A 20,431-nucleotide genomic window follows, 5' to 3' on the forward strand; every position below is an offset into this window, starting at 1 on the left:
CCCAATGTTTTTTGTCTTTGCATTTTTCACACTTTTTGCCACATTTCTTTAAAAAAAAAACTAAAATCTGGAATTTATATTTTTTTCCACATATTTAATTTAATTTAATCTAATATTATTTTTATAATTTTCATAATTATTATTGACTTTATTCCGGACACTAAAATGATGGTCCATATTAAAAGAAAAAAACAACACATTTATTCGTGTATTATTATTATTATTATTTTTTTCTCTCACATCTTTTCTTGTATTTTTTACATTTTCCCCTGAATTTTTACACAATTATTATTATTATTATTCACATTTTCCCATATTTGATTTTTTTTTCTAGCATTTTTTTTTCAACCTATTTTTTATGTTTTTCCCTTTTTCTCTTTTTTGCCACATTTAAAAAAAGAAATAATCCTGATCATTTTCCCACATATTTCCTTGTATTATGTATCATGTATTATATTGTATTATGGTTAATATAAAGTGAATCCGTGATGAGACCGTGTCCTGGACATAATGACGGCCTGAGGAGGAGGCTCTGGTTCCTCCTCATGACGTCTCACCTGTCGGAGGCTGAGGAGACGCCGTCGCCGTCGGCAACGCTCAGACTCTGTCTCTGTCGGGAGTGAAGAGTTTCTCTGTCAGACTGAAGAGCGCTCAGAAACACCTCGGGCTGAAGCTGAAGAAGATATCACAGCAAAACGGCCCCCGTCACTTTCAGCCAAACGGAGCTTTTCGTTTTTCTCCTCGTTCACGAATCCGTCGGCTCCATCGGCTCCATCGGCTCCATGGGCTCCATGGGCTCCTCGTCTCCTCGGCTCCTCGTCTCCTCGTCTTTCTCAGGGTTTAAAGGAGACACGTTCTGGAACCTGCCCTTCAGCGAACTCGAGCAGAGGAGGGAATATACGAGACCATGAGGAAATGTGAAGTTACTACATGGAGTTTAAAACACTGATGTAGGACGTAGAGCAGGGGGGGCAGACCGAGGCCGAAGCCGCTGATTATTCAAGTAAAGCACAACACTGGAAACATCTTAAACGAGAGAAATGACTTGAAATGGCTTAAATAAAAGTTCTTCTATGTTCAGTTGTAGCGCCAACGGAACAAGAATAAAACCCACTTGAAATCAAACAAATAATTGATTTTAACGTGAAATGACACAAAATGATCTGAATTAAGAGAATAGCGACTACCACAGGTTTTATCTCGTCTCAGACCAGATCTCCTCAAACCTTAGATTTAATCTGTTCATTCAAGTAGATTCATGTCATTTCTTCCTTAAGGCGAGACACTTTAGGTGAAAGTATTGATGTTTCCCGCAGTGGTGGAAGTGGAGATTTGTATCTGTTTTCCTCCCTTTACATCTTAGTTTTCATGTCAGATATAAAAATGATGATGTTTATTTGATGATGTTTTGTCTGCGAGGTGGGGGCGACCCGGAAGTAGCTGCTGCGCTGTCATTTTTTGTCACATTTTTGTCAATTTTTTGTCATTTTTTTGTCCATTTTTTTGTCAAATTTTTGTCAAATTGTGGTCCTTTTTTTTGTTACTTTTTGTCATTTTTTGTCAAATTTTTGTCATTTTTTTTTTTTTTTCATTTTTTTGTCATTTTTTGTCTTATTTTTGTCTTATTTTTGTCATTTTTTGTCATTTTTTTGTCTTTTTTGTCATTTTTTTGTCATTTTTTTGTCATTTTTTTGTCAATTTTTTTCATTTTTTTGTCTTGTCATTTTTTGTCAAATTTTTGTCTTTTATTTTTTCAATTTTTTGTCATTTTTTTGTCTTTTTTGTCATTTTTTTATGTTATTTTTGTCAAATTTTTGTCCAATTTTTGTCATTTTTGTCATTTTTTTGTGACATTTTTGTCATTTTTTTGTCGGCGTAGAAAGTCTTTCCCGCGGGTTTTCATTCATAAATATTGACAGATTTGACATCCACGTGTCCTGCTAAGGGGCCCCGTGATGACGCTTTCACCCAAATATGGTGTTTTTCCTCCTGCGAGACGCTGGAGCGGAAAAGTGGAAGAACGGGCCGAGCATGCGCACTCGCTACAAAACTTCAGGGCTGGTTTTCTCTGAATGAGAGAAGCCGCACTCGGGCAGAGCCTGAGCCCTTATAGAAGCTCCCACAGACTCCAAACTTTACAGGCTGAGACACAACAACATTCTGAAGGTTTTTTCAGAGGGATTTTTTAATATCTAATTCCTAGCCTGATTTATTCAGCTTTGAAACCCAAAAAACAGGCGGAATTTTTACAGATTTTTTCACTGATGATTAGTTTATTGAAAAACTAAACAAAATATCCAAAATCCCTCTGAAAAAATCTTAGTCACTAATATGTCAATAAAATAAAACCATTTAATCTGGATCAATTCAATATTTTGATTTCGTTGCCCAAAATATTGGCAATTTTGGCCATTTTAATGCTCACAATGCCTTATTTTTATGTGGAAACTTAAAATGACAGAAAAAGTGCAACACATTTTTGTCTCATATTTATATCTGTGATGTTCAGCAAGTTTCAAATTGACGTCTCTACATTTATTTGTTTTCCCCTATTCACCTGCAGTGTCTCGCCTTAAAACGATGATTCTTTCCCAGTGCACTTCCTTCTAATGCCAGTGTTGTGCATAATATAAGAGCTCATCGGGTGCATTTCTACCTTTGTTTCTCCCATTTAACTCTAATAGTGTTAAACGTACTCTCTGATTTGTGTAATAATGTTTCTCAAAGTCATCTTGAGGGCCAGAGGTTCTGAGCTGGAGGGCCAGATTTGGCCCCCGGGCCTGACGTTGCCGACCCCTGATGTAGAGCAGGATCTCCTTCCTTCATCCACGTCTGGAGTCATGTGGGGAATTATTGAAAAAATGGGGGGAAATACTGGTAATAAAAGATGAGGAAAAATGAGTGGGAAAAAATGGGAAAACAAGAAAAAATTGAGGCCAAAGTAAAACAAAAAAGTTGAAAAATGGGACAAACATTGGGAAAAACAAAAAAAAGGGAAAAAAATTAAAGTAAAACTTGGGCAAAAATGTGTGAAATCCTTTATTTGAGCTGAGACGAGTCACTGTCCCGGGACCTTCAGGATCAGGATCAGGAACAGAAGCTTTAATCGGCCTAATCTAACGTTCGCTCATCTTCAGAGTTAAGAAAAGGAGAGATGTGACTTTTTCAACCCCCGCTCCTCCTCCCACTTCTTTCCTCCACCCGATTGGGACCCTATTGTGCATGTTTTAGTCTCTGGGGGAAACCGGAGGAAACGGACTCAGGGAGAACTCTGAGCGTCACAAAGTTCATGAACTCTGCTGAAAGCGTCTGTGTTCGTGAGCGCCCCCTGCTGCTCACTCTTGTTTTCACGTGTGTGTGTGTGTGTGTGTGTGTGTGTGTGTGCGTGTGTATGTATGTGTGTGTGTGTGTGTGTGTGTGTGTGTGTGTGTGTGTGTGTGTGTGTGTGTGTGTGTGTGTGTGTGTGTGTGTGTGTGTGTGTGTGTGTGTTTGTCCATGTGTGTGCAGAGGTCCGCAGGTGCAGGCCTCCAAAGCCGCCGCTGGAGCCAAGAAACACGAGCTGAGCAAGTGGAAATACGCCGAGCTGCGAGACGCCATCAACACCTCCTGTGGTGAGTGTCGGTACTGCAGCCTCACACGGACCTTCTCTGGTGTTTGTGTCAGACGTGGAGCTGCTGTTCCTCAGTTCCTGATGTTCCTCAGTGTTTGTGTCAGACGTGGAGCTGCTGTTCTTCAGTCCTGATGTTCTCTGGTGTTCTCTCAGACATCGAGCTGCTGGCCGCCTGCAGGGAGGAGTTCCACCGGCGCCTGAAGGTCTATCACGCCTGGAAGTCCAAGAACAAGAAGAGGAACACGGACGGCGATCAGCGAGCGCCCAAGTCCATCACAGACTACGGTAAAAACCTCTGAGCTGCTGTTTGTTCCAGAGTGTTTGAAGTGCTTCCATTAGGCCACTTTACAGTTGTTTTAGGGCCAAGCAGGTACAGTCTCCATGGATACGGCCCAAAGCAAAGCGGGTTGCCATGGAGACGCCGCCATGTTCTACAGAGCGATGGAAACGCAAACCAAGTGGAGCCGGTCGTGACCACAGACTTTTACATGGAGGCTCCTGTGGACGGATGCCCCCGTTACCGTGGAGATCCGCCATGTTTGCAGCTGCTAGCATACACTTTACTAGCATGAGCTGCGTTAGCTGTGGAGTCGCTTTGTTACTGCTGCGACTCCCATGATGCTCAGCGGCGTCACGTTCCTGAACTCCACCTTCCCTTAAACGTGGCGTCGTCTCTTTGACGCCATCGTGAACGACGCCAAAGGTAAAGTCTGACCTGCCGCCATGTTCGATCCATCAGGGACAGAAACCAGCTTTAATCTTCGGAAAGACGAGGCTCAGAGCGACACGACCACACCCCCTCCTGTCACATGAGCTGCAGTCAGCGCACGGCGAGGAGGCGGGGCTTCCCCTAAAGAGGGCGTGTTCTCCTGTGTGGAGGAGATGATTCATCTTCAGTTATAATGACTCCGCTGTGCGTCGGAGTTCCTCCTGCATTATAGCGTCTAATGTTTAATCCGCTTATACCAGGGTCCCACAAACCTAACATTTATAATAAATGTGTTTTTCATTGACTAAAGTCACTAAATCTGCCAGACTACGGGACTATTTTGTGTGGGTTATTAGCCGGTCACTGAAGGCTGGTCTCAGAGCGAGTCATTCTCCGCAGCTATTACGAGGATCTCAGTCAGGCTCAACGACACAACATCAGCACAGAATCACAACACAACAGGACTAACCCGGAAACACTTTTCCCTGGAAGGAACCACCGATATGCGGCACTCGGGGGCACCAGTTATTTACCTTAGTTTTTGTCATTTTTTTGTCTTTTTTTGTCACATTTTTTGTCACATTTTTTTTCTTTTTTTGTCACATTTTTTTTCTTTTTTTTTTTTTGTTTTTTTGTTTTTTTGTTTTTTTTTAGTCTTTTTTTGTCACATTTTTTGTCTTTTTTTGTGTCTTTTTGTGTCTTTTTTTGTCTTTTTTTGTCTTTTTTGTCTTTTTTTTGTCTTTTTTTGTGTCTTTTTTGTCGTTTTTTGTCACATTTTTTGTCTTTTTTTTTTTTTGTCTTTTTTTGTCACATTTTTTGTCTTTTTTAGGTTTATTTTTTGTCTTTTTTTTGTCTTTTTTTGTCACATTTTTTGTCTTTTTTTGTCTTTTTTTGTCACATTTTTTGTCTTTTTTTGTCTTTTTTGTCTTTTTTTGTCCTTTTGTCTTTTTTTGTCTTTTTTTGTTACATTTTCTGTCTTTTTTTGTCGTTTTTTGTCACATTTTTTGTCTTTTTTTTGTCTTTTTTTTGTCTTTTTTTTGTCTTTTTTTTGTCTTTTTCGTCACATTTTTTGGAGTCGCTCACACCTGGGCCCCCCCAACTGAAACTTTTATGTTTGACTTTAGTAATCCAGACAAAGATGCTTCAATGCAGGATCATTTTATGTGCGCCTGAAAATGATGAATAGCCTTAACCGTTTCCAATAGAAATGTAAAGCTCATATGTTATTAACAGTAGCTAACCTAGCTGCTCACTCTCCTCTACAAACATTTAGCAAACACTAAATCCATCTCATACGTTCCTGTCAGTCACTAATTACGCCTTTATCTGACTCAGCTGTGTCAGGCGTTGCTATGGCGACGCCACAGCGGAGTGACATCCCAGTGATTTAACTACCGGACTACGTGTGCGGTTACACCAAAATAATGCACCAGCCAATCAGAGTCCAGGATTCACCCAGACCATGGTGTAAACATGTCTAAATATTGTGTAAATCAGCGGCTCCTCGGTCCACTGGCCCTGGAGACATATTTCAAACGTCCATTCAGTTCGTTATATGTGTTGCTGACCGTGTTTAGCAATCACAATGTGTAAAAAAAAAAGTAAAATAAATATAAAAAACGGAAAATCCCGGTTTTGGGTCTCTGAGGTCATTATGGTCTGTCAGCTTTGGAGCCTCTCTGCCGGCGCTGCTTCAGTGTCTCTGCTGGTGCTGCGTTTTCCCGGTTCCAGAGCAGCCCCTGAACGCCGCAGCCTGAAAGCTCAGGTCAGAGCGAGCTTCCACCTGCCTGTGAATCAGCTGATCTGTAACGCCCGGGGGGAAGCTGAGCGAGCGGCTTTGCTTTTGGCTGTTTCCATGGAAACTGACCGGGCTCTCAAAGCGCGGGTTAACCATGACGTGGCCGATGGAAACTCTTCAAACACAGGCAGAGTAAAGTCAGGCGGGTCCAGAAGGATCTGAAACGGAACCGGTCGCTTTAATCCCACTTTTCACTGTTTGTAATGAAGTCCAACTGAAGGAAACGTTTAACCTGATCCTCTCCGTCACAGGGTTCTCTCTTGAGTTTCATGGTAATTCTCTCATTTTTTTCCGTGATTTTCCGTGTTTTTTCCGTGTTTTATCCCATGTTTTATCCCGTGATGTTCCCGTGTCCTCCTGCACACGCCTGTCTCTGCATGAGCTTCATGTCTGTGACGCGTTGTTATGTTTCAGATCTGGCTCCGCCCATGAAAACACGTAAGTCTGACTCTGTGTGTTTAACCCTCTCACTGCCCCGGGACCAGGCTTCACTGTGTCCTTAGTCCGAGTCATTAACGGGACGTTTCTGCTTCCTGGTCTTTAAACGAGCTTCTCCTCTTAAAGCCACACTGCAGAGCTTTAAACGAGCTGCTCCTCTTAAAGGAACAGGCCACCGTTTTTACACACTGAGATATGTTCTTACCTAACCTTAGCCGAGTTAATATATCCCCGTCGTCTTAGTCACGCAGCTTCTACTGACGGAAGTGAGCGGGGAAGTCTTTAGGAGTTACTGTGCGGACGTTTTACTCCTCGTATCATTACGCCTCACAATATAGTCCCCCTTTTTATCTGCTTATAAAATCGACATGTTACATTTCTGTGTAAATATACTTGGCATGAAAACACTTCACGTAACTTTATTTAAATAGGGAACACGTGGAAGAGCTTGGTAGCTTCTATCGTGAGCTTTTTTGGAGCTATATGACATGTGGGAGAGGCTGCGTATGTGTGAGCGCACGGACAAAGACCAGACGGGGATATATTAACTCGGCTAAGGTGAGGTAAGAACATATCTCAGTGTGTAAAAACGGTGGCCTATTCCTTTAAAGCCACACTGCGGAGCTTTAACTCTGAGTCAAAAACAAACTCTGTCTTCATGATCTTTATTCTCTGACATTTTTTAGCTTTGAGACAATTTATCCAGGAAGTCAGTTTAGAACATTTTGAAAAAATAAAACAAAGGTTTGGAAATTTGGGGAAAGTTTTGAAAATTTTAGAATATATATATATTTTTTTTTAGGAATTTTGACATTTTTAAAAATCAAAAAAGTTTTGAAAAAAAAAAAAAAATGTTAAACAGAAATAAAAGAAAATGATCCTTTTTGTTTTAAGAAATTGAAAAATTTTGGAATTTATTTTTTGAAGATTTAAGAAAAGAAAAAATGTGAGCTCATTGTTGAAAATTGGAAAAGTTTTGAAATAGAAATAATTAAAAAAAAAAAAGGAATGTACTTTTTATTTTTAAGTAGATCTTTTTTAAGAAATTGGAAAATTTGGGAATAATTTTTTGAAAAATTGTGAAAAGAATTTTGACATTTTTCTAAATTGTAAAAGTTTTGAAAAAGAAAAAAAATATGGAAAAGGAAAAAAAAGAAAATAGAAATTCAAAAAGAAATGATAAAATATAAAAAACTAAATTTGAACATTTAAAAAAAAATTGGAGAAGTTTGTAGGATTAACTCCATCATGTCTGAGTCTCCCTGGTCTTTCCCACGTTTATTCATTCACAAATACTGCCATGTTTGGTATCCACGTGTAGCACGAAAGCCTGTGACCGAGATGATGCTGTTGTCCAAATATGGTCATTTCCTGCCTCATTTATTGAGCTTTGAATCCAAAAAAACAAGGGAAATTTTCTCAAATAACGAGTTTATTCCAAAACTGAACCAGATCCGTGTCTCGGGTTTTTGGTTCCCCTGAATGCTCCGCAGAGTGGCTTTAAACCAGACTGACTGTAGTGATGTTCGGGTTTTCGTTCCCCTGGATGCTCCGCAGAGTGGCTTTAAACCAGACTGACTGTAGTGATGTGAGCTGGGCTTTTGCAGAACTCTCTCCCCTTAACTTTCCTCAACTGTTGCTGAACGATGGAAGCCGCAAAAACAATGAAAAACAAACTAATGAAAGTGAATTAAAATATGAAAAATCTCATTAAGAGCAAAGAGTTTGGGGAATTTTCCAGCTCATTTTCCCAGGACGAGGTCGAGCGAGAGGCCATTTTCCGCAAATATGACTTTCATTTAATTTAGGGCGAGTTTCTGAACCAGCGGAGCGACAGGGGGGCAGGCGGGAGGCGGACACAGCGAGGAGGACGAGGCGGGGGGGCAGGCGGGAGGCGGACACAGCGAGGAGCAGGAGGAGGATGAGCGGGAGGAGGATGAGCTCATCTCTGCTGTGTTTGGGGGTTCCAGGTTGTTTCAGGATGCTCGCAGCCTCTCCGCGGCTGAAGTGGAGCAGGCGGTGGAGGTGGAGGAGCAGGAGGCGGAGCAGGAGGCGGAGGAGCAGGAGGATGAGCTCGTCTCTGTGTGTTTTTGGGTCGGTTCCGGGTTGTTTCAGGATGCTCGCAGCCTCTCCGCGGCTGAAGTGGAGCCGAGTGGTTTCCTCTCAGTTTGAACGCGGTGATTCAGCGAAGGACAAACCTCGAGCGTCTGTGACTCGTCCGGAAAAACAAACTGTTTCTGGTTTTATAACTCCTGCTCAGATGTTCACATTTCTCTGCGACTCCGTTATCTCTGGTGTTGTAGTGGAGAAGGTCGCCCTGGAGCTCAGGAGGAGGAGCCTGTAGAGGTTCCACTCGCAGCTTCTGTCTCATGTTACTACTTACTCCTGGGTCTGGGCCTCCTCCCAGTAGGACCTGCCTGGAACAGGAGCTCCTCAGTCTCTCCTCTAGATGGAGCAGCAATGCTACTCTGAGCTCCCCCCGGGGAACTGAGCTCCTCCCCCCCAGCCGCCCTGTGAAGGAAGCTCAGTTCAGCCGCCTGTATCCGCGATCACCTTTCGGTCGTTACCCAGATCTCATGACCACAGCTGAAGCTCCCTCTTCACCACGACACACCCGTCTGTGGATCTCACGCTCCGTCCCTCACTGACAACACCACCCCGAGGTGAACTCCTCCTCTAGATGAACTCCTCCTCTAGATGAACTCCTCCTCTAGATGAACTCCTCCTCTAGAGCCTGAATGACCCTCAGAGCTCAGGCTCAGACTGAGGGTTGAGGCTCGTATGAAGCACCTGGTGGTCCGGGCCACTAGAGGGAGCTGTGGGGCTGGTGCGGCCGGTCCAGCTGGCCTCGTTACAGAGTGAGGAGCTCGGAGTAGAGGAGAGACTGAGGAGCTCCTGGGCTCTCCCTCAGGAGGTGTTCCAGGGACATGTCTGGAGGAGGTGGATCAGGAGGTCTGGGCTTCTCTGCTCCGTGACTTCGTGAGGAACAAACTGGACCTTCTTCTGTGTCCGGTCTCCGCCGCTGTGGTTTAGTTTAGTTAAAGTTCTCTGATGAATCACCAAACTCTGAGTGTAGTTTGTTCTGGGACGTCCCTGTGTCCTGCAGCGCCCCCTGCAGGAGCCCCAGGTCTTTGTTTAGACCAGTTTATAAAAAAGGAAACAGGCTTTAGACCGGACTCCTGTTCAGCCTCTCTGGCCCGTCCCTCTGTGCTTCTCCTTAACCTTTGACCCCTAACAGCTGGATTTGACTTGGGCGCGGTTGGTTTCTGTCCCGCAGAGTCAGAGACACGCCGGAAACGCCAGGCTTTAATCTAAACAAACCTCTGACGTTTCTCTGACGGGTCGCTGACTCTGCGCCGGGCTGTGATTGGCTGTGCCCTCACTCTCTCTCACGCCCTCTCCCGTCTCTGTCCAATCACAGCGCAGCAGCAGGCGGCCCCGCCCGTCCCCGCCCGGGCGCTGGAGGCGGCGCTGAATCGACAGCAGCGTTTCTTCCGGATCCCGTTCATCCGTCCCAGCGACCAGTTCAAGGAGCCGGCGCCCAAGAAGAAGGGCTGGTGGTACGCCCACTTCGACGGGCCGTGGGTGGCCCGGCAGATGGAGCTGCACCCGGAGAAGCAGCCCATCATCCTGGTGGCCGGTACGTAAGAATAATATTATTATTATTAAAGATACTTAATGTAAACTACAAACTAAACTACCGAGAAGCAGCCCATCATCCTGGTGGCCGGTACGTAAGAATAATATTATTATTATTATAGATACTTAATGTAAACTATGAGCCTAAACTAACGAGAAGCAGCCCATCATCCTGGTGGCCGGTAAATAATATAATTAGGCCCGAGCAACGGACACGCAGTGTCCCGCGAGGGACTCATTAAAATCAATAACGGGGGACGAAAACGCAAGAATTCACGTAGCAAACGTGAACCGATTCGCAAGTAACAGGGGTCAAAACGTAGTGCTCCGCAAGCTCTAATTTTGGGTGGGGTTCGCGAGAGAGAATAATAAAAGATGGCTCTGTGGCGCCCCCTCAAACAGGCAGTTTACATTGACCCAATGGAGGAGTGGTCGCAAAAAAAATCATGGTACAAAAGTGACATTGGCCAGGGACATAGTCCACGTCAGGACATGTCAAAAATGATATTATGACCCCGCCCTAAATGCTACAGGAAGTCGGCCATCTTGGCCCGAACCTCAAACCTTCAAAATCGTACCTCTTGAACTTCTGGCCCCTGATCCCCGAGTTTTCAATGGAAAGTCTCCAATTTAGGCCAACATGTCCCCAACCCATGTGGCTTTCAAAATTATCAACTACATTTTTTTAAAACTATTGGGCGTGGTCATGACAAGGCCGCAACTGAGAGGCCATTTTCAGCAAATTTCAAAGCCTCATATCTTTCACAGACTTGGCCGGATTGGAACAGACCCAATCCGGCCAAGTGCACATTCCACACCTGGAGCTAATGGTGTGCACACGCAGCCGCTAGCGCCAAAATGACTTTACATTATCTTTTAAGTGGCTTGTAAGTGGCTTGTAAGTGGCTTGTAAGTGGCTTGTAAGTGGCTTGTAAGTGGCCCGCCCATCCTCCATGAAAATAGCCAGAGTTCTTTGCCTGGCAGCATGTTGGACTCTGTCCTGTTCTCCTGAAATTCATAAATTTTCCAAATTTCCCCCTTTCTAAACAAAAGCCACAGTTTTAGACTCGTACAGACTTATACTAACCCTCTGTCAGCGAAAGAAGTTTTAATTTGAACGTTTTGGCTGCAGATTCAGCTTTTTCTGGACGGAAGTTCAGTCCGGCTGTTTCCTGTCCGTCTCTTGACTCTACTGACTCGTGTTTCCGTTACTGACTCGTGTTTCCGTTACTGACTCTTGTTTCCGTTACTGACTCGTGTTTCCGTTACTGACTCTTGTTTCCGTTACTGACTCTTGTTTCCGTTACTGACTCTTGTTTCCGTTACTGACTCTTGTTTCCGTTACTGACTCGTGTTTCTGTTACTGACTCTTGTTTCCGTTACTGACTCTTGTTTCCGTTACTGACTCTTGTTTCCGTTACTGACTCTTGTTCCCGTTACTGACTCTTGTTTCCGTTACTGACTCTTGTTTCCGTTACTGACTCTTGTTTCCGTTACTGACTCGTGTTTCCGTTACTGACTCGTGTTTCTGTTACTGACTCTTGTTTCCGTTACTGACTCGTGTTTCCGTTACTGACTCTTGTTTCCGTTACTGACTCTTGTTTCCGTTACTGACTCTTGTTTCCGTTACTGACTCTTGTTTCCGTTACTGACTCTTGTTTCCGTTACTGACTCGTGTTTCCGTTACTGACTCTTGTTTCCGTTACTGACTCTTGTTTCCGTTACTGACTCTTGTTTCCGTTACTGACTCTTGTTTCCGTTACTGACTCTTGTTTCCGTTACTGACTCTTGTTTCCGTTACTGACTCTTGTTTCCGTTACTGACTCTTGTTTCCGTTACTGACTCGTGTTTCTGTTACTGACTCTTGTTTCCGTTACTGACTCGTGTTTCTGTTACTGACTCTTGTTTCCGTTACTGACTCTTGTTTCCGTTACTGACTCTTGTTTCCGTTACTGACTCTTGTTTCCGTTACTGACTCTTGTTTCCGTTACTGACTCTTGTTTCCGTTACTGACTCGTGTTTCCGTTACTGACTCTTGTTTCCGTTACTGACTCTTGTTTCCGTTACTGACTCGTGTTTCCGTTACTGACTCTTGTTTCCGTTACTGACTCTTGTTTCCGTTACTGACTCTTGTTTCCGTTACTGACTCTTGTTTCCGTTACTGACTCTTGTTTCCGTTACTGACTCTTGTTTCCGTTACTGACTCTTGTTTCCGTTATTGACTCTTGTTTCCGTTACTGACTCTTGTTTCCGTTATTGACTCTTGTTTCCGTTTCTGACTCTTGTTTCCGTTACTGACTCTTGTTTCCGTTACTGACTCGTGTTTCCGTTATTGACTCTTGTTTCCGTAACTGACTCTTGTTTCCGTTACTGACTCTTGTTTCCGTTACTGACTCTTGTTTCCGTTATTGACTCTTGTTTCCGTTACTGACTCTTGTTTCCGTTACTGACTCTTGTTTCCGTTACTGACTCTTGTTTCCGTTATTGACTCTTGTTTCCGTTACTGACTCTTGTTTCCGTTACTGACTCGTGTTTCCGTTACTGACTCGTGTTTCCGTTATTGACTCTTGTTTCCGTTACTGACTCTTGTTTCCGTTACTGACTCTTGTTTCCGTTACTGACTCTTGTTTCCGTTACTGACTCTTGTTTCTGTTACTGACTCTTGTTTCCGTTACTGACTCTTGTTTCCGTTACTGACTCGTGTTTCCGTTACTGACTCTTGTTTCCGTTACTGACTCTTGTTTCCGTTACTGACTCGTGTTTCCGTTACTGACTCTTGTTTCCGTTATTGACTCTTGTTTCCGTTACTGACTCTTGTTTCCGTTACTGACTCTTGTTTCCGTTACTGACTCTTGTTTCCGTTACTGACTCGTGTTTCCGTTACTGACTCTTGTTTCCGTTACTGACTCTTGTTTCCGTTACTGACTCTTGTTTCCGTTACTGACTCTTGTTTCCGTTACTGACTCTTGTTTCCGTTTATGACTCGTGTTTCCGTTACTGACTCTTGTTTCCGTTACTGACTCTTGTTTCCGTTACTGACTCTTGTTTCCGTTACTGACTCTTGTTTCCGTTACTGACTCTTGTTTCCGTTACTGACTCGTGTTTCCGTTACTGACTCTTGTTTCCGTTACTGACTCGTGTTTCCGTTACTGACTCTTGTTTCCGTTACTGACTCTTGTTTCCGTTACTGACTCTTGTTTCCGTTACTGACTCTTGTTTCCGTCACTGACTCTTGTTTCCGTTACTGACTCTTGTTTCCGTTTCTGACTCTTGTTTCCGTTACTGACTCTTGTTTCCGTTACTGACTCTTGTTTCCGTTATTGACTCTTGTTTCCGTTACTGACTCTTGTTTCCGTTACTGACTCTTGTTTCTGTTACTGACTCTTGTTTCCGTTATTGACTCTTGTTTCTGTTACTGACTCTTGTTTCTGTTACTGACTCTTGTTTCTGTTACTGACTCTTGTTTCTGTTACTGACTCTTGTTTCTGTTACTGACTCTTGTTTCTGTTACTGACTCTTGTTTCCGTTACTGACTCTTGTTTCCGTTATTGACTCTTGTTTCTGTTACTGACTCTTGTTTCCGTTACTGACTCTTGTTTCCGTTACTGACTCTTGTTTCCGTTATTGACTCTTGTTTCTGTTACTGACTCTTGTTTCCGTTACTGACTCTTGTTTCTGTTACTGACTCTTGTTTCCGTTATTGACTCTTGTTTCTGTTACTGACTCTTGTTTCCGTTATTGACTCTTGTTTCTGTTACTGACTCTTGTTTCTGTTACTGACTCTTGTTTCTGTTACTGACTCTTGTTTCTGTTACTGACTCTTGTTTCTGTTACTGACTCTTGTTTCCGTTACTGACTCTTGTTTCCGTTATTGACTCTTGTTTCTGTTACTGACTCTTGTTTCCGTTACTGACTCTTGTTTCCGTTACTGACTCTTGTTTCCGTTATTGACTCTTGTTTCTGTTACTGACTCTTGTTTCCGTTACTGACTCTTGTTTCTGTTACTGACTCTTGTTTCCGTTATTGACTCTTGTTTCTGTTACTGACTCTTGTTTCCGTTATTGACTCTTGTTTCTGTTACTGACTCTTGTTTCCGTTATTGACTCTTGTTTCTGTTACTGACTCTTGTTTCCGTTACTGACTCTTGTTTCCGTTATTGACTCTTGTTTCTGTTACTGACTCTTGTTTCCGTTATTGACTCTTGTTTCCGTTACTGACTCTTGTTTCCGTTATTGACTCTTGTTTCTGTTACTGACTCTTGTTTCTGTTACTGACTCTTGTTTCCGTTATTGACTCTTGTTTCCGTTACTGACTCTTGTTTCCGTTACTGACTCTTGTTTCTGTTACTGACTCTTGTTTCCGTTATTGACTCTTGTTTCCGTTACTGACTCTTGTTTCCGTTACTGACTCTTGTTTCCGTTATTGACTCTTGTTTCTGTTACTGACTCTTGTTTCCGTTATTGACTCTTGTTTCCGTTACTGACTCTTGTTTCCGTTATTGACTCTTGTTTCTGTTACTGACTCTTGTTTCTATTACTGACTCTTGTTTCCGTTATTGACTCTTGTTTCCGTTACTGACTCTTGTTTCCGTTACTGACTCTTGTTTCCGTTATTGACTCTTGTTTCTGTTACTGACTCTTGTTTCCGTTATTGACTCTTGTTTCCGTTACTGACTCTTGTTTCCGTTATTGACTCTTGTTTCCGTTACTGACTCTTGTTTCCGTTACTGACTCTTGTTTCCGTTATTGACTCTTGTTTCTGTTACTGACTCTTGTTTCCGTTATTGACTCTTGTTTCCGTTATTGACTCTTGTTTCCGTTACTGACTCTTGTTTCTGTTACTGACTCTTGTTTCCGTTACTGACTCTTGTTTCCGTTATTGACTCTTGTTTCCGTTACTGACTCTTGTTTCCGTTACTGACTCTTGTTTCCGTTATTGACTCTTGTTTCTGTTACTGACTCTTGTTTCCGTTATTGACTCTTGTTCCCGTTACTGACTCTTGTTTCCGTTACTGACTCTTGTTTCCGTTATTGACTCTTGTTTCTGTTACTGACTCTTGTTTCCGTTATTGACTCTTGTTTCCGTTACTGACTCTTGTTTCCGTTATTGACTCTTGTTTCCGTTACTGACTCTTGTTTCCGTTACTGACTCTTGTTTCCGTTACTGACTCTTGTTTCCGTTATTGACTCTTGTTTCCGTTATTGACTCTTGTTTCCGTTACTGACTCTTGTTTCCGTTACTGACTCTTGTTTCCGTTACTGACTCTTGTTTCCGTTACTGACTCTTGTTTCCGTTATTGACTCTTGTTTCCGTTACTGACTCTTGTTTCCGTTACTGACTCGTGTTTCCGTTACTGACTCTTGTTTCCGTTACTGACTCTTGTTTCCGTTACTGACTCTTGTTTCCGTTACTGACTCTTGTTTCCGTTACTGACTCTTGTTTCCGTTATTGACTCTTGTTTCCGTTACTGACTCTTGTTTCCGTTACTGACTCTTGTTTCCGTTACTGACTCTTGTTTCCGTTACTGACTCTTGTTTCCGTTACTGACTCTTGTTTCCGTTACTGACTCTTGTTTCCGTTACTGACTCTTGTTTCCGTTACTGACTCTTGTTTCCGTTACTGACTCTTGTTTCCGTTACTGACTCTTGTTTCCGTTTATGACTCTTGTTTCCGTTACTGACTCTTGTTTCCGTTACTGACTCTTGTTTCTGTTACTGACTCGTGTTTCCGTTACTGACTCTTGTTTCCGTTACTGACTCTTGTTTCCGTTATTGACTCTTGTTTCCGTTACTGACTCTTGTTTCCGTTACTGACTCTTGTTTCCGTTATTGACTCTTGTTTCTGTTACTGACTCTTGTTTCCGTTATTGACTCTTGTTTCCGTTACTGACTCTTGTTTCCGTTATTGACTCTTGTTTCCGTTACTGACTCTTGTTTCCGTTACTGACTCTTGTTTCCGTTACTGACTCTTGTTTCCGTTACTGACTCTTGTTTCTGTTACTGACTCGTGTTTCCGTTACTGACTCTTGTTTCCGTTATTGACTCTTGTTTCTGTTACTGACTCTTGTTTCCGTTATTGACTCTTGTTTCCGTTATTGACTCTTGTTTCCGTTACTGACTCTTGTTTCTGTTACTGACTCTTGTTTCCGTTACTGACTCTTGTTTCCGTTATTGACTCTTGTTTCCGTTACTGACTCTTGTTTCCGTTACTGACTCTTGTTTCTGTTACTGACTCTTGTTTCTGTTACTGACTCTTGTTTCCGTTACTGACTCTTGTTTCCGTTATTGACTCTTGTTTCCGTTACTGACTCTTGTTTCCGTTACTGACTCTTGTTTCTGTTACTGACTCTTGTTTCCGTTACTGACTCTTGTTTCCGTTACTGACTCTTGTTTCCGTTACTGACTCTTGTTTCTGTTACTGACTCGTGTTTCCGTTACTGACTCTTGTTTCCGTTATTGACTCTTGTTTCCGTTACTGACTCTTGTTTCTGTTACTGACTCTTGTTTCCGTTACTGACTCTTGTTTCCGTTACTGACTCTTGTTTCCGTTATTGACTCTTGTTTCTGTTACTGACTCTTGTTTCCGTTACTGACTCTTGTTTCCGTTATTGACTCTTGTTTCCGTTATTGACTCTTGTTTCTGTTACTGACTCTTGTTTCCGTTATTGACTCTTGTTCCCGTTACTGACTCTTGTTTCCGTTACTGACTCTTGTTTCCGTTATTGACTCTTGTTTCTGTTACTGACTCTTGTTTCCGTTATTGACTCTTGTTTCCGTTACTGACTCTTGTTTCCGTTATTGACTCTTGTTTCCGTTACTGACTCTTGTTTCCGTTACTGACTCTTGTTTCCGTTACTGACTCTTGTTTCCGTTACTGACTCTTGTTTCCGTTATTGACTCTTGTTTCCGTTACTGACTCTTGTTTCCGTTATTGACTCTTGTTTCCGTTATTGACTCTTGTTTCCGTTATTGACTCTTGTTTCCGTTATTGACTCGTGTTTCCGTTACTGACTCTTGTTTCCGTTACTGACTCTTGTTTCCGTTACTGACTCGTGTTTCCGTTACTGACTCTTGTTTCCGTTATTGACTCTTGTTTCCGTTACTGACTCTTGTTTCCGTTACTGACTCTTGTTTCCGTTACTGACTCTTGTTTCCGTTACTGACTCTTGTTTCCGTTATTGACTCTTGTTTCCGTTACTGACTCTTGTTTCCGTTATTGACTCTTGTTTCCGTTATTGACTCTTGTTTCCGTTATTGACTCTTGTTTCCGTTATTGACTCGTGTTTCCGTTACTGACTCTTGTTTCCGTTACTGACTCTTGTTTCCGTTACTGACTCGTGTTTCCGTTACTGACTCTTGTTTCCGTTATTGACTCTTGTTTCCGTTACTGACTCGTGTTTCCGTTACTGACTCTTGTTTCCGTTACTGACTCTTGTTTCCGTTATTGACTCTTGTTTCCGTTATTGACTCTTGTTTCCGTTACTGACTCTTGTTTCCGTTACTGACTCGTGTTTCCGTTATTGACTCTTGTTTCCGTAACTGACTCTTGTTTCCGTTACTGACTCTTGTTTCCGTTACTGACTCTTGTTTCCGTTACTGACTCTTGTTTCCGTTACTGACTCTTGTTCCCGTTACTGACTCTTGTTCCCGTTACTGACTCTTGTTTCCGTTACTGACTCTTGTTTCCGTTACTGACTCTTGTTTCCGTTACTGACTCTTGTTTCCGTTACTGACTCTTGTTTCCGTTACTGACTCTTGTTTCCGTTACTGACTCTTGTTTCCGTTACTGACTCTTGTTTCCGTTACTGACTCTTGTTTCCGTTACTGACTCTTGTTTCCGTTGCTGACTCTTGTTTCCGTTACTGACTCTTGTTTCCGTTACTGACTCTTGTTTCCGTTACTGACTCTTGTTTCCGTTACTGACTCTTGTTTCCGTTACTGACTCTTGTTTCCGTTATTGACTCTTGTTTCCGTTACTGACTCTTGTTTCCGTTATTGACTCTTGTTTCCGTTACTGACTCTTGTTTCCGTTACTGACTCGTGTTTCCGTCGTGTCCAGGCAAAGACGACATGGAGATGTGCGAGCTGAGCCTGGAGGAGACGGGCCTGTCCCGGAAACGCGGCGCCGAGATCCTCCCGCGCCAGTTCGAGGAAATCTGGGAGCGCTGCGGCGGCAAAGAGTACCTCAGGACCGCCATCGAAACCCGACAGGCCCGGCCCACCTACGCCACCGCCATGCTGCAGTCCGCCTTCAAATAAACCCCGCCCACCTACGCCGTGCTGCAGTCCGCCTTCAAATAAACCCCGCCCACCTACGCCGTGCTGCAGTCCGCCTTCAAATAAACCCCGCCCACCTACGCCACCGCCATGCTGCAGTCCGCCTTCAAATAAACCCCGCCCACCTACGCCACCGCCGTGCTGCAGTCCGCCTTCAAATAAACCCCGCCCACCTACGCCACCGCCATGCTGCAGTCCGCCTTCAAATAAACCCCGCCCACCCACGCCACCGCCGTGCTGCAGTCCGCCTTCAAATAAACCCCGCCCACCTACGCCACCGCCGTGCTGCAGTCCGCCTTCAAATAAACCCCGCCCACCTACGCCACCGCCGTGCTGCAGTCCGCCTTCAAATAAACCCCGCCCACCTACGCCACCGCCGTGCTGCAGTCCGCCTTCAAATAAACCCCGCCCACCTACGCCACCGCCGTGCTGCAGTCCGCCTTCAAATAAACCCCAAACAAACCCGACCAAACGCCAAGTAGAGCCGAGCGATATCGACGCAAACAAACTTCTCTTATAATAATAATAATAATAATAATCATCATATTTTTACAAACATCAGAAATCAGTAAAAATGTGCTGCAAACATTTACATTTACATCGGTTTGTGGCTCAAAAGGGCCTTTACTCCCTATTTATTTTCACTATTTTCCCTCATTTTTCTTACCATTTTTTCTCCTCAATTTTCCCCCCATATTTTGATGTTTTTCCAATTTTTTTTCTCTAAAATTCCCCCCCCTATTTTGCATTTTGTCTTGCATTTCTTCCCTATTATTTCTCTTTTTCCCCCTCATTTTTTTTCTACATTTTTTCCCCTCATATTTTGCCATTTCCCCCATTTTGCCCTGATTTTTCCCTATTTTCTTCAACGTTTTTTTCAATTTCCCCCCACATTTTCATTTTTTTCCCCCCAATTTTTCATCAATTTTCCCCCATATTTTGTCATTTTTACAATTTTTTTCCCCAATTAAAAACAATATATTTTCCGCTTGATTTTACCGCGTTTTCCCTCAGTTCTTGACTTTGTAAATGTGCAGATCTTCCAATCAGCAGTTTCGATATTTTCTTGCAGACGATATATCGGCCAGCTCTACGATACCGTCGCCGTGACGACACTACAACAGCGCAGACGATCCTCCTGCGGCGACGCTCCGGCTCGTTCTGATAAAACACTAAAAGCACACGTTTAAACCCGTCGTCCCCTCCCCTCGGACGCCGGCGCCCCCTGGTGGTGACGCGTGAAAACATGGCGGTGTATTTCTCCAAACAAAACTACAGCCGCGCTTTACGAGAACACTAAACTACTACTACTAGACTACTCCAAATACTGCTAACACTACTTCACACGAGTACACTACATTTCCCCATCGGATACTGCGGATACTGCGGATACTGCGAATACTGCGAATACTGCGAATACTGCGCTCTGAGCTCCGCGGCTTCACTTTGATTTCAACTCAACTCTTTAAGTCTCAGCACGAGTTCCATCTTAAAATCAGCCCAAACTCTCTTTACCAGGTTTATTCTCTGACAGTTTGAGATTTAACCAGGAAGTAGCTCCAACATTTGGAAAAAAAACATTGAAAATAAAAAAAATAAAAATAAAAAAATTGAAAATTGAAAAAAAAATTGAAAATTGAAAAAATTGAAAATAAAAAAAAAATGAAAATTGAAAAAAAATAAATGTTGAAAACTTTTGGAAGAGTTTGGGAAAATTAGAAAATTCAGATTTTTCTTTCTTTTTTCCCCGTTTTTTTAGGCAAAGCACGTTTATTTATACACATTCTGTACACAAGGCAACTCAATGTGCTTGAAAGATGTAAATGGGAAATTTAAAAAAGATTTAAAAAAATAAAATTCTGAAAATGTTCTAATATTTTCCAAACTTTTCAAAGCTTTTTAAAAAAAAAAAAAATTCGGATTTTTTTTCTAAATTCCAAACGTTTGTAAATGTTGGATTT

At 42.8% G+C, this 20,431-nt stretch overlaps 2 protein-coding genes across 2 annotated transcripts in view; both read left to right on the top strand.

Annotated features, from left to right (window-relative positions):
* The window catches only part of senp6a (SUMO specific peptidase 6a), a 165,678-nt gene extending 162,524 nt beyond the window's left edge, over window positions 1-3,154 (top strand). Inside the window, exon 22 of the mRNA XM_079571696.1 lies at window positions 3,142-3,154. The gene's annotated coding sequence lies outside the window, so the exon portion shown is untranslated. The remainder of the gene's footprint in view (window positions 1-3,141) is intronic.
* LOC306974463 (unconventional myosin-VI-like) overlaps window positions 1-18,538 on the top strand; it is a 139,783-nt gene extending 121,245 nt beyond the window's left edge. The window contains exons 30-33 of the mRNA XM_079571714.1: window positions 3,508-3,611; window positions 3,764-3,895; window positions 9,977-10,195; window positions 18,253-18,538. Coding sequence (XP_079427840.1) covers window positions 3,508-3,611; window positions 3,764-3,895; window positions 9,977-10,195; window positions 18,253-18,452 — 655 coding nt within the window. The 3' untranslated portion in view covers window positions 18,453-18,538. The remainder of the gene's footprint in view (window positions 1-3,507; window positions 3,612-3,763; window positions 3,896-9,976; window positions 10,196-18,252) is intronic.
* The last annotated feature ends 1,893 nt before the right edge of the window (window positions 18,539-20,431 follow it).

Source organism: Gobius niger, assembly GCF_951799975.1.
Source record: "Gobius niger genome assembly, chromosome: 15".
In the NCBI taxonomy this organism is placed as follows: domain Eukaryota; kingdom Metazoa; phylum Chordata; class Actinopteri; order Gobiiformes; family Gobiidae; genus Gobius; species Gobius niger.